The sequence below is a fragment of the Myiozetetes cayanensis genome, unplaced genomic scaffold (genome assembly GCF_022539395.1).
Source record: "Myiozetetes cayanensis isolate MyiCay16 unplaced genomic scaffold, myiCay2020 scf6-25, whole genome shotgun sequence".
NCBI lineage: Eukaryota > Metazoa > Chordata > Aves > Passeriformes > Tyrannidae > Myiozetetes > Myiozetetes cayanensis.
In genome coordinates, this window is record NW_026087853.1 from 14,944,108 (window position 1) to 14,958,260 (window position 14,153).

Sequence of the window (14,153 nt, forward strand, 5' to 3'; positions counted from 1 at the left end):
AATTACTTTGCAAATACCAGTAGGGAATTGAAGAGGAAAAAAAAACCATGCTTTGCTTTCTTAAAAAATTCTCTGCAAGCAAGTCACAATCTTTGATTGAAGACTTCTAGAAATAAGTCCTTCCCTGCAGTGAAATTAGCGGTGTTTGTTCTAAGTTCAGAAATAAACTGTGGGAGTTCCTTGACAGCAATAACTCAGATTGTTCCAGTTTCTCTTTTAAAACTACTAATAAGTACTTGCTATAGTCTGTATAATTGTTTGCTCTAAATAAATAGGCTAAACATGAAGTTTCTTTAAAAGGAGATGAAAGGGCTTTTGTATTACAGCATTTGGAACACTTAAGAGTGTTGCTTTGCATATCATATGGGGAATTCTAAGTGCTGTGTACTCCAATACACTGGGATTTTGCATGTCTGGGTAAGGAAAAGGGGAAGCAAACCCAGAAATTTGTATCTATTGATGCAACCCTCTCTCTTGAAAAAACACGTTTATGGACTTAAGTATAAAACAATAGTTCACTATTTTTCATCTGTCCTTGGGCGTGCCTACTGGAAACAGGAGATAAACCACAGAGTCCATTAGTACTTGTGGTCTCTTAAAATTTATACAGGCAAGGTACTGCCTGGCATCATGGATAATCCTCAGATACACAATGCTATAAATGTGATAGGCCTTAGCCTTGTGGGTTTGTTGTGGTTTTTTAAATGATGTCAGTAATGGTCTGTGTGGTAAGGATACTTGATAAACATCTGAACTGTGCTGTGGATTCCCTTTTGATCTTAGAGTAATTTTTGATTTACTCTGTATGGTGAAATGGGAGTGTTAATTGGTTTTCCTACAGAACTTTCTACAGAAGACTGGCTTTCTGTTTCTTTTGTTGGTTTTTAACTTAAAAATGGTTGATTAGCTACTTGTTTAGGACTTCTTAAGTACAGTTAGTTAACAGCAGTAACCTGTTGTTACTGAGGCGTCCTGGTTTTTTTGGGTAGTGGTCAGTTTGTGCATATGTGGTGGTAGGGCCAGCCTGATCTTGTATTTGTGAAAACTGAAATAGTTTACTTGGCATAACCTTGGCCACTGATTTGAGACTGTAGACACAAGAATGCCACTTGGAATAAGCAATGTCTGGTGTTTGCTTTCTCAATATTTTACAAAATATTGGTAATTTATAAAGTTTTTGAAAATTTGAAGAAAGTCTTCAGAAGTTATCATATAATTTAAATATCAGGAATATTCTTTTGTTGTCCAAATGCTCTTTGTTGCTCTTCTGCTCTTTTGACAAGCAATTTTAGAGTTACCTTGCAAAACATGTAAGCTTAACTAGTATGGACACGTATTCATTTCACTGCTTCTCACTTTCTTTTCACTCAGGAGTCATCTTTCTTTGATATCAGGACTAGATATGTATAAGTGTCCTCCCAAATTAAAACTGACCCAGTTTGTTGGAAGCTTTTATTTGAAGGTGATTTTAACTGAAAGAGCTTAAATTTGTCATGAATATCCAAGCCATCTTGTGATACCAATTGTCATTATATTCTTGAATGCAGAATAAAACAAAATAATAATAAAAATTAAATAAATCAGTAGCTATGACCTTTACAACAAATTCAATAATATTTTGTAGCAATACCAGTTTTCTGAATATCTCAAAGCAGTTTGTAAACAGTCAAAGAAATGTTTGTCCTTTTAGGGGGAGAGTAGCAGAGATTCCTGCCTAGCAGGTGGGGGAAGAAACACAAAGGTGAGAACTGACCTGTCTGATTCTATGAGAAGTCTTCAGCAAGTAACAGCAAGTAATTTAGGGCAATATATGGGGTTTTTTAAGTTAGTGTGTTTCTCAGTTCTATTATATTACCATGTGCTTTTTCTGTTTTGGGGGGAGCCTAATGTAATGATTCCTATTTTAATTAACTTTCATCATCTCTCAGTATTCTTATGAAGAAGTGGGCATTATTATATGGTTGTCATTCCTGTGTTGCTGTGTATATCTGTTTAAAATTAAATAGTACTTTTCTGTACTTTATACATTATTTGTAAAATTTCATCTGTATTTAGGAAAAAAATTAAATGAGCAGTCTGGAGTGACTCAAATTTTAGCCTATTACAGGATTTTTCATCTAGTTAATACGTTTTCAAGTTTAATACAGTACTGAATTGCAGTTATTCCTCGTGTCATCAAAAGAAATACAGTGTGCAAATCATTCTGTTAAGTGGTCGTTTCAGGATAGTTCACCAAATAAAATTCCCACTTCAAATAATTGCATGCTTAAAATATACATACTTTCCTGGTTTGTAATAAACATACCAGAAAAATATAGTGAATAGTAATTATAGAGTTTCTCTAAGAAATCGTATTCTGTACTTCATCAAAGAACATTTAGAATTTAGTACTTCCCTACTGCATTACTTAAAATTTCTGGCAGAACATTGAGGTATTTTCATATCTTAAAGAAAATTCTCAGCTAAAATGAGAGAATGTCCTTATAGTGAGTTTTTCAGATTTAAAAGATTATAGCTGTGGCCATAAAGTATAAAAATAGATAGAATAAATCTGAATCAAATCAACAAAGAGTCAGTTGAGTTATATGATTCATGTAGGGGATGATACCTCTGGGGCATTGGCTCTTAGTGTCATGGGAAAGAAGGAGTGGGGAGGAGTGATCTGCACCAACTGTCTGGTGCTTTCAGTCATTTGACATTTTACTGCAACTCATTTACTGTATTCTGTGGTCAGCTCTGAGATTGAAGGTGTTTTTGTAGGACACTGCAAACTTTCTGTCCAGTATTAACCTTACATTTAAATCTTCTTATCAGTGGGTCTGTTCAAGACTACTGTAGTAGCAGAATAACTGACTTTTTTTCTGTAGTGTAATCTTGCTGTTTTGGGAGCTCTGACTTACTGTTAGTAAAATAACCTCTCAGATATTTGTGATTTGATTGAAAAATTAAAAAAAAATTAGTGTTAACTACTCCAGACTATTTGCAAATATATTAAATTTTTAGAAGTATGTTAGGCGAAAACTATGACGTGAGAAAAATCCAGTGTCGGTTGTAAAACTCAGATTTTGCAGGTTTTTAAGAGACAAACTACTTGTGTATTTGCCATGCTTTAGGGATATGTAGGTTTTTGAAAAGTATGCTGGCTGTTATTTTTTCTCTAGCAGAGGGGTTAGTGCTGGAGTCAGAATTTTGTCTTAACTGGATGTATAGTTAGCAAATAGAGCTGTAGGTTATATGTTGTTTGTACTGGTAAAAGGGTGAATTGGAGAGTTAAGGTGACCAACAAACTCTGATACAAACCAGAAATCTTTTTTTATACAAATGAGATAGACTTTTACAGACTAGTATTAAAGCTTAATAGATGTTCTAAAATAATCTGGAGGCAACAGATATTGCATAGTTTTGAGTTTATCAATGAAAAAACCTCCAAATTACCTATCTTCTGAAATTAGGTTTTTCTTTTGTAATTGCAGTGAAACATACTGTCCCCACCTTGTATTGATTGACAGAAACTCTGTGATAAACTATTCTCCAAATTGTATTTGTGCTGCGTGGCATTCTACAAACATCTGCCCAATACATAACCATGTGTTTTGTTGCTGTTTTTAGTTTCTCCAGCAATGGATTCTCAAAACTCTCACCGATGAATTGAGAATACAGTCATTTAAATTGTGGATTATATTAATGTGGGAGCAGTTGAAGGCACTTTATGATCATCATTTACTGCTGACAAGCTAAACGAATGACCCGAAATACATCTCTTAACATGTGGAAAGTGCTAGTTCAAATGCAATTCATTATTCAAATAAATATAAAATGAGGTAGCTGCCCTGCAGAATATGAGCTGATGATCTGTTGCAGATCACAAACAGAAGAGAATTTTTACTTATATGTAAGGGAAAACACTAAAGTTTTTTTTTTAAGTATCCTATATGAAAACCCAGAAATCTTTAATCTTCCCTGCTCTGTGCTACTGAGGTCTCGAGTGGAGCTGTGTATCCAGTTTGACACAGTGAGTCAAGATAGAGGTAACCGGTTGGAGAGTGTCAAGAGGAGATAAAAATGATTAGCTGTCAAGGAAGCAAGAAAAAAGAAGTGAGTGAGAATTGACATTCTTTGTTACAAGCATGGCTCGCTCTCTCTAGATGAATATTAAAAAAAATGTTTTGTAAAAAACAGAATAATCTCTCTTTGAGGATGAATCAAAATAATAGTCTAGAGAGGGAGATCTAGACATTAGGAAAAAATACTAATTGTGGGAATAGTTGAGCTCTATACTAATTTACATATGAACATCAAAGCGTCCCTACTGTCAGAAGGTTTTAAGAACAGGTTAGGCAAGTGTCAGGGGTTGGCTGATTCTTCAGTCAGACACATGGATTAATATTCTTGAGGTCCTTTCCAGCTCTTTAATTTTCTTGAAAATAACTTTAAAAGAAGTGACTTGTGTAGGATATATGATTAATTAGTAAGAGTTGTAGTGTTTTTATTTAAGACAAGCAAAGATTATTTTTTTCCTTCAAAGCACCACATAATGTGTTTGTTGGATAAGGCCTGAGCAGGAAAGACATACATGGCCTTGGTGAGAGTGAGCTACCGCTTCTAAATTTAAGTACAAAAATTATACTTCCTAACACCTTGGTTTCTTAAAATGTATTTGTTTTTATAGATGTTTTTGCCTTGCACAGTAACTAAGTTAATATTATCTTGAGTGCCTTTATTCACTGTGCGTTGGTTTCCGTGATCATTCTGGAAAAATGAAGACATATATCCAGTGTTGTAAAACTGGAATAGAAAGACACTGGGTAGTTTTGTGGTCAATTGTCATAATGTCTTTTAAGTAAAAATTACTTTAAAAATTTGCTGCTTCTTGATTTATAACTATTAATTGTTATTAAATGTTATTTATATACTTGTGAGTGTCTCTCTTAGAGGACCTTCATTTCCTTTGTTTCTTCTCCTGGCTAAAGAGGCTTAACTTGGACTATGTATAATATTATATGACATTAGCTTTTAATGCTTCATTTGAATTTTTTTTTTTGCTTCCCAGGTCTTTGTCTTGAGAAGTTGCCAATTTCTTCCTCAGCTAGCAATCTCCACGTGGACCGTGAACAAGAAATTGTTACATGCTACGAGAAGGCTGGAGATATTGCTCTCCTGTACCTTCAGGAGATAGAAAGGGTAAGCTGGGGTGGTTTTCTTAATTGAAGTTACCAACAACTTGGTAACTCAACAAAAACATGTCTGATATTTCTTTTCATAGGACTTCAGTGCACACCTACAACTGGACAATAAATCAGTGTGCCTAAATGGCTGTCTGGAAGCTGTCCTTGTGACTGTTCTCTCATTCTGACCTCTTGGAGACAGTGCCAGTAGTCTGAAAAGGGACAGAGCTCTGAGTTACTGTGTATATTCAAGATGCTGATCTGAGACCTCTTTGTTACCCTGTGGTGGTTCATTCATGCACATGGGATTATGGTGTCTTTCAAACACACATCTTGGAATATGTGTGTTGCATTTATGTACTTACTATCTATTCAGGTAATTCTCGAAAAGAATTTAATTCAAAATGAAGCTATGAAGATTGAAATTTAATCTTGTTGATGCTTATTTGAAGCCAATAACATAATTGCACCTAAATTCTCTTTTATAAACTACTTGAAGGTAAAATTCAGACCTAACACTGTACCTGTCAGCAGGTACAATGACATATCAGTGTGGTGTCCCGAACAGTAACTGAAAGTGTGTTTGCTTCACCTAATAGGCACAATCCCAGGGCAGTGGAAAAATCATGATACGATAGCCAGATAAACATAGGATTTTAAAATTTTTTAGGTGAACTTCAGATAGATCTTAATACTTCTATAAATTGAGTCAGGACAGTGTTCTTGGATGTGATAGCACATTTGTCAGTTTAGCTCAGTGATATATTCCTTCCCGGATGTATGTATGGCACTACAGTTACTGTCAAAATCCGAGGTACTAGATATGTAGGAGACTTGGTCTTCACTGATGAAAGCTGTTGTATCTGAGCTTCTTAATGTTAGACAAGCTATAACTTCTGGACAGTTCTGGAGAGTATTAGGCTGGTTACTGCACACCCCCCCCTTCGTCTTACAAGTTATGGATTATGAGTTATAGAAAGTTAAGCTTAGGCTCTTCATTTGGTGTTATTTTAAGTGGTTTTTTAGAGAAAAGAGAATTTGTGGTTCCCTTTATTTCTAGTAGTTACACACTACTGCTTTTTATTTAGGCTTAGAGACAGATACATTTGGATAAAAGCAATACACTTGGGGCTCTGTTCTGTGCCTTGTGAGTGCTGTTAGAATGAAGTGAGCTGGCAATATCCATTTGACCCTCTTTTCAGACCTATTGTTTGTAAAACCTCAAGCCTGTCACTTGACAGCTGTCTTTGAAGGGGTTATAGGACAGAGTTAGGGTCATGCAAACAAAAGAAACAGGAAAGAATTTTGATGTGATGGGGGAAAAAATAATTCCCACTGTTTTTAAAATAGATAAAGGTTTTTATTATCTGAGGGTGTTTGTTTTGTTACTGTCTTTTAGTAACTGTACAGTGAATATGAAGGCAAATGAAAGCTCATAACTCTCCATTTTGACAGCATTCTTAATGCTGATGTAATACAGTTATTTCTAAATTGTTTTTTTGAAATCACTCTGGAGATAGCTTTTAATCTTACTGCTCTCTGCAACAGTCTTTTTTAACTTAACAGGAGTTTTAGATTTTTGGTACCATCACCTCCTGCTAAGTGAATAAGAGTACAAATATGCTTTTTTATATTCTTCTCTTTTGTGTACCATTCTTCACAAAAATTTCTGAAAAACTGTAATAAAATTTTGCTTAGCAGTATTTGTGCTTGGTGAATAAATTGCCTTTAAGGGTATATCCAGGAGTGAAAAGGGTGGCAGTGGAGGTAAGGATAGAAATAGTCCACTAACCACCACCTACAGATGGCAAAGATTTCTCCAACATTAAGTATTGACTTCTGTGTAAAACTACACAAAGCTTAATTTTTTTTTGTTTGGTTTGGTTTGTTTTTTTTTGTTTTCTAAATACGTTTTTTCCCTTTTTCTTTTGTTCTATTAGGTAATTAATGCCAATATACAAAACAGAAGCCCTAAGCCAGGGCCCACTGCACATGAACAAGAGCTTGGTTTTTTCATGGAAACAGGACTGCAAAGAGCACATGTTTTATATTTCAAGAATGGGTAAGATTTGATTGTGTTTGCTTTTTTTTTTTTTTTTAGGCTTTGTATTTGGGATTTAACTGGACATCATTTGTAGCAACTGTGGGTTCTGTAATCATGAGGTCTCTTATTAATAAAGTAGTAACATTTTGATTGAAATAGTAAAGGTGCCCATAATGTATTTATTTGCATATTGTAAAATTATTTAATCAAAATGTATTAAGCAGAAAGCATTTTATACTCTAACTTAGTAAATGTAAGAACATAAAATACCTTATCTTTAACTATTTGAAACTTATTATTGAACACTGTTAGAAAGTGATTGACAACATATTGAAACTCTTGATTTTTATAATTTTGATTTTGTAATTTTTTTCCAAATCTCTTCAGTTTTGACTTATTTTAACATTATGCTGCAGGATAAATGTACATGAAGATCAACAGTATGTATATGAGTATACAATCTCCATTGTAGCTGCTCTATAGATCCCTTTAGAGTCTGCATGGGAGTTCCTTTATAATTTAGTTTAAATAAGGCTTTCCTTAAAAGCCTAACAATAAATGCAATTGCCACACAAAATGAGAAAGAGAGTGCAACTCTCCATTTTTAATAACTTCAAAACTTGGCACAAATGGTTTTTAAGTACATTTCTGACATTTGTTGAAATCACATAGTTTAAAAATTTGTTTGTGGGGCTTCTTATTCCATTAGGAAAATGTGGTTTGATTGAAATATTGGAACTCATGATAGTACTGTTTTGCACCAAAAATGTTTTTTATTCTTTGAAATACATAAACCAGAGATGAAGGAAATCAAGCAGTGTCTGTAAAGAGTTCGAGATTTTAATGTGCTCATGGTAGAGTGAAAACAGGCTATCCAAAGTTTTCAAACTGTTCTGGGCTTTCAGCATGGAAATGAAGTAGTGCTGCAATAACACATGATCTGAGAGTTACACTTTAGTTCTGTTTTCATAATTTAATTGCAGGAGGAATGGAATGTTCTGATCGCTAATTTTTTTCATTTACCAGAACTAAAAATAAGATCTCTGTTTTCATGCCTGCACAAAAAATAAATAAAATACATGTATTGAAAAAATCCCTCTGGCAATCATGGTTAAGAATAAGCTAAAACTTCCACAGTTTGAAGAATTTTGATGGAAGGCCAGGAATGGAAATGGTGCATTTAATCTGACATGTTGTGCATAAAAGCAATCAGCAGCAGAAAGAGCAGATTGCTATTAATGAGGAAAACAAAAATCAACTGCACAAAAAAAAGTCATGCAGCAGGTTGCTAAGGAACATCCAACCCATAGGAGTGTTCTTCCTAGACCATAATCAGTTGGTCTGGTGTGAACTTTGAAAGGTGATTGTAAAGGTGATGTGCATTTTAATCTTTCACAGTGAAGTTGCCGGTGATCTTGTTAGCTCCTACATAAGCATATAGTCTTTTTTCAGTCTTTCAGTACGGTGATTCCTTGCAGTTTATGAGCTAATTACACATTATATATAAAATTTTTAAATCTTCTTCCAGTTTCATTGGCCAGTGGTCCTTTTTTTGTGGTATGAGAGGGAGCAATGTGTTATGAAAAATACCTCTGTGACAATCATTATTTTACATATTCCTGCCGTTATATCCTTTAGTTTCCTTCTTTAATTCAGAGCTAATCATAATTCTTTCAGTATTTCCTAATATGGTCGTTGTTTCGGGCTGCTTATTATGTTGCTTTTAGAGATCCCTTTTTTATTTTTTTAAACTTGGGTTTACCAGAACTGAAGAGAACTTTAAATATATTTTTGCTGATAGGGACAAAATTTATAGCCTGCTTTTTAACACATCTATTTTAGGGATGTTTTGTTTTGTTTTTAAATGTGTCATCCCTCCTGATGTTAAGTTTGTAAAAAGTGATTCAAGATCTTCCCATTAAGCTTTGCAATGTACTTCAATTTTGAATTTAATCTAAAATTGTAAAGATTATATAAACATTTTCAAGGAGAGGAAATGTAGACATCTTTAATATAGGTAGTTTAGAAATGGAAACTTTTCTTTTAAATAAACTGATCTTTTGCAATTGAAGCTGGAGATGTTAAAAGGGCAGGAAGAGACAGGGAATCGCTAGAATTTTGACTGCTTATGAATGCTGAGGGAGAAGAAGGAAACTGTACCAGTCTGTTTCTATGGGCAGACTAAACTTCTGTTCGTATTGCAGTGCAGTGGAATCTCTGATTTGTGTGTGCTTGTGAAGGGAGCCTGACAGAGGAGCTGAGTCTGAAGTAAAAACTCCTGTCACCTCACTATAACCTGGCATTGGTGTGTCAGTTCAAATGTTACCCTGTTAGCGGCGTAGTGGCTGTAGTACTTCAGGCATTGGAGCATGATTAAGGATCTGAACAGATGTTTACAGATCTTTTGCTGTTTTTTTGGACTTTGGTTCCACTCCAGTGGGCACTAATAAATCTCTCAAAATCTGCTGGAGGAATTAAATTGTCTGAAATCCTTTTGTTATGGAGTGGGTTTTTGTTTTTGTTGCCTATCTAGCAGTCAGTTGGCTAATCAACTCTTTTAATTACATTTCTTCCACTAGACATGGAATGATCATTTTTGTGTGGGTATGTCAGTTACAAACTAGAAAAGAAAACAAGATAACTTTTATAACTCTCTGGATGACCATAATTTCAGCAGTAGCATAGTGAGTATTGCTGCCTGCCCAGAAAGCTGGTTGAACCTCTTCAAATTTCCCCTTTGTTTGCTAATTGTACAGAGATTTTCTTTTAAGTCAAGTAATCAAGTTTTTGTAGATGATTAAATAATTATCTTTCAGGTATGCATTATCTTATATGAAAAACTAGGATGTCTTTGAAACTTAACTTAGCCTTACTGCTAAGTGGTGGTATTCTGAAAATACATGGAAATGCAATTAGTTTAAAAAAAAAAAAGAACTGGAATTATTCTGAAGCAAAAGAGTGTTATTTTAGTGCTCTTTTAGAACACAAAACTGAAATTAATGGTTTCTTCTGAAGTGTACAGAATTTTGTTAAAGAATCAAACTACATACTCATTTTTCACTTGAGAGATGAGGAACATTTCAGCTTGGAAATGAGAAACACGTTCTGGAAGCTGATCTAAAAAAGTGGAGTTTATGTGTTTTTAAAAAAAAACATTTTGAAATATATGAATTTACTTGTCTTTCAGGCTGATAACTTATGTAGTAGTTGCTTTGTAATTTCATACTGAAGAAGCTCAAAGTCGTGATGTTTTTCCCAGAAAAAGTGTGAGCACAGGAACTTTGACATTAGCATTTAACGTAGCTGTTTTCAAGTACAATGCCCCTGAGAAAGAAAGGACACTCTTTTATGTACCCAGTGGTTCTTCTATCCTAGTATTTGTTTTGTATTCATGTTATGAGATTTTAACTTTGTCTTGTTTATGGTTTTTATTCTTGAGGTAGTAATATTCACAAATATACTGGAAGCATAAGCAAAATTGCACTCTGTTCGAGTTCTAAAATCAGGTGTCTGTCATGTGAAAACCAGACTTACCTGGCTTTCAGAGATATTTTACATGGCTTCTCCTTTATTTCACAACCTCCTCCAAGGATTTTGCTCGGTCAGAGTCCAGGATCCAGACTGCAATTTGATCTAGTCTCCATATAGTTCACATGCTGAATCAAAGACTGGGGAACTCGGAACAGATCTGTACTCCTCATGGTGCCATTAACCTGTGCTGGCACAGCTGCAGCAAAGGAAGACCTTCCCAGTCTTCTCCAGGAAGTTGTTTGTCATAGATTGGCTTTTTCTCAATAGAAAACTAACCCAGGGAAAAAAAAATCAAAAACTCAACCACTTTTTCTACATATAATTGGCATAATTGATTTGTGTTGAATTACAAAATGTTTGACAAGCACAACAAAAAACCCTCCTTAGAGTTTAAGACTTGTCTATGTAGAATTTCTTTTATCTAATTTTCTTTTTTTCACTTTAACATATAATAGAAATATAGGAATATAGCTCTCGTGCTAGTAAGTGAGGACCACTGGATGGAAGGCAATCCAAAGATCCATATATTCCTATACTCACAGCCAGGGATTTTACAGTGAAGAAATCCATGAGAGAAGGATTTATGTAAATGCTTGACATAAATGCACATTAAGACACTGTATGATCAGCTCTCTACTGTATTAGAATACAGTGCTATATCCTACATCAGTCTCAAAACTGTTGAAATCCCATGAAGTATCACTTTCCTTACATATGAGGTATCACTGCTGTATTGGAAAGCAAACAAAATTACTTCCATTGCAGTTTTCAAAACAGCTTTGTTCTGGATGTACCTGTTTTCATGTTTGTGTGGTGGTGTCAAGAGAAGCAGTAAACAAAATGGTTAGTGTCCGAACATTGTAAAGTGGAGTTACCTGCTCTCATCTTCCCCATACCTACACTCCTAGAATGTATTTTTCTTTTTGCCTTTTGCGGGTTCAGGTACTTGTTTGGTTCTTCTGTGGAGTCTTTTCATTCTCCAAACCAGCAGAAACCAAACAGCAAAGCAATCATAGCCTTCTGTCATACGAGTGAGAAGAATTGATTCACTGCAAGGTGTGATAATGGCTGGTGTGGCTGTCAGAAAACAGATAGGAGAGTAGGAAGGTATCAAGAAGGAAGAATGGTGGAAAAAGGGAACAGTAAGAGATGTGAATGGAGAGGATGAGATCTTCCTCTTTAGGCAGTGAACCATTAAGTAGGCTAACTACCAGTGAAACTGCAGTCTAGGCAGTGTGTGTTTTCATTTTGAATGCATGAATGCAAGAATTGCTGCTTGATTGGACTGTTTCAAATACTTAGGCTTGTGTAGCTCTAATGGCACACTGAAGATGTTTCATTTATAAGCCCAAACATCATCTGAGAACTTTCAAGCATCAGGCAAACGTGATCTTCTGTAGTGAATTTGAGATACCTGGGATTTTTCTTTCTCCACGAGTTAATGATGAGAAGTGTGTCACAATGATTTTTTTTTTAAAGTAGTCTTTTTTTTTTTTTTTTTAAAGTAGAGTAGTTTAGATTCTGGCAGGTAATTAGGGGTTTTCTACATGTTCTTTGAAAAGTAATGTCCAGTGATAGTTAATGTTTAGTGGAAATTACATGGTGTTGTGGGAGTATTGAGACTGTAAATATGAAACTGTAAATATGAAAAGGAGAGGGAAAACAGAACTGTCTGAAGTTGCAGCTGTGTTGCCTCTGGGAGATGATATCTAAACATTTACCAGGATGGTTTTCTAATTGTGAATTAAATTATGCTTTCCCTCCACCCTCTTAAAACTGAGGGAAAACAGACACAGACATTAGTCTTAGCCATCTGAAGCATCATCTGTTGTGCATCGTACTTAGTCTTGTCCATTTGGTCAGCCTTTAATAAAATTATTACAGAGAGCCATAGAATGTCAGTCCTTTTTAATTTTTCTTTTAACTCATCTTCTGAGGCTGTATAAAGCAGAGGGTAAATGACAGGCCTTGGTATTAGGATGCTCTGTTGCTACAGAATTAAACTCTTGATTTGTCACATTTTTTGCTCTTGGCTTATATAGTAACTTATTTCAATGTGAAATCACTTCTCCTCTTAATACCATGTAAATTACTCTTAATTGGCTGAAAATAATTAGCTAGAGTTCATGGATTTAAATAATTGTTATTTTTTTGTAAACATGTCAGTCTTACTGAAGTTACTGAAATGCCACTGTTCTCATTGGCATGCTCTTACTCCTTACCTTTAAAATAATTCCTTTCTTTTATTTCCTATTTGAATCCTTGGAAGAAATACCCCAACTCTAAATCTTACAGTGTATCAATGAGTTTACAAGCATTGCATTTCTTCTTTGTATATAAATATAGAGAGCAAGACAGAGAGAACAAAAGGTGCATTTGGAATGTGAGCTCAATTCCAAAATGCAGTTTCCATTTCACCACTTTGATCAAACCCTGTAGATCTCATTGTTCTTGGTTTCTCTCTTTTTAAAGGATGAATATTTAAAAAATGTAATATAGTAAGCCTCAGCAATGAGGTAATAAGGTAATATAAATAACTTAGCCTATTCACTGTTGGGGCTGCATGGCTCTGGATATACTTTTCTCTCTTAAATGGGAGAAGTACTAACAATTCAACCACCAAATTGCAGAGCAGGTGAGGGTTGGTCTAAGCTCACTTACCAAAATTTATTCTAATTACGTGTTTAATCTTTAAAAGGCAATGGTAGACTAAATATTTGGGCTTTTAGATTGATAAGCATAAGGAAAATGCCTGAGAAACAAAGCCTTTCTCACACTAATGGAGGAGATACTACCAAAATACACTGTAAGTACAGAGTAAATTAACCTTAGCAACCTTTCTGAGGTTAAATTTAAAACATTTCTTTTGTAGCCTGTGTTGAGTATGTTGTGATTAGATCTCACTACCTTTGTTATAAGCATTTGGGTTTTTTTATCCTAACATCATTCAAATGTACATTGCTTCTTGTTGAGCAGTTTCTTTTATTCTTTTCTACTTTTTAGGCGTGTGTTTACAAAAATAAGAAGTCCTTTCTGGGGTGTGAGGTTTTTCTGGACCACTAATGCCAAACCACTGTGTTGTCTGATGCCAAACATGCTTCTTGCATGAGTGCAGTTAAAATATTTTTATTATTCTAAACAGAAATACTGTTTGAAATTATCAAAGGAGCACAAAAGTTGATCTTGTATGAGAATAATTAATTAGGTTCTAACATGAATTGTTGGGGTTTAGGGTGCAAGTATGTAGACACAAGGATGCAAATATGCCCTAAAGGCATCAATCTGCGTAGACTTTCGATAGATCTTGGTTCTCAGCCTAACTGGCAAATTGCTACTGAAAGAAGATTTAAAGCAGCAAACATTCTAATTGTCTTTAAAACCTAGGAAGGTGCAGTTCTGATGGGAGGCAGTCA

At 34.7% G+C, this 14,153-nt stretch overlaps 1 protein-coding gene across 1 annotated transcript in view; it reads left to right on the top strand.

Moving 5' to 3' along the window:
• The window catches only part of TTC7B (tetratricopeptide repeat domain 7B), a 136,155-nt gene that overhangs the window by 28,588 nt on the left and 93,414 nt on the right, over window positions 1–14,153 (top strand). Inside the window, 2 exon segments of the mRNA XM_050335350.1 lie at window positions 5,051–5,181; window positions 7,106–7,227. Coding sequence (XP_050191307.1) covers window positions 5,051–5,181; window positions 7,106–7,227 — 253 coding nt within the window.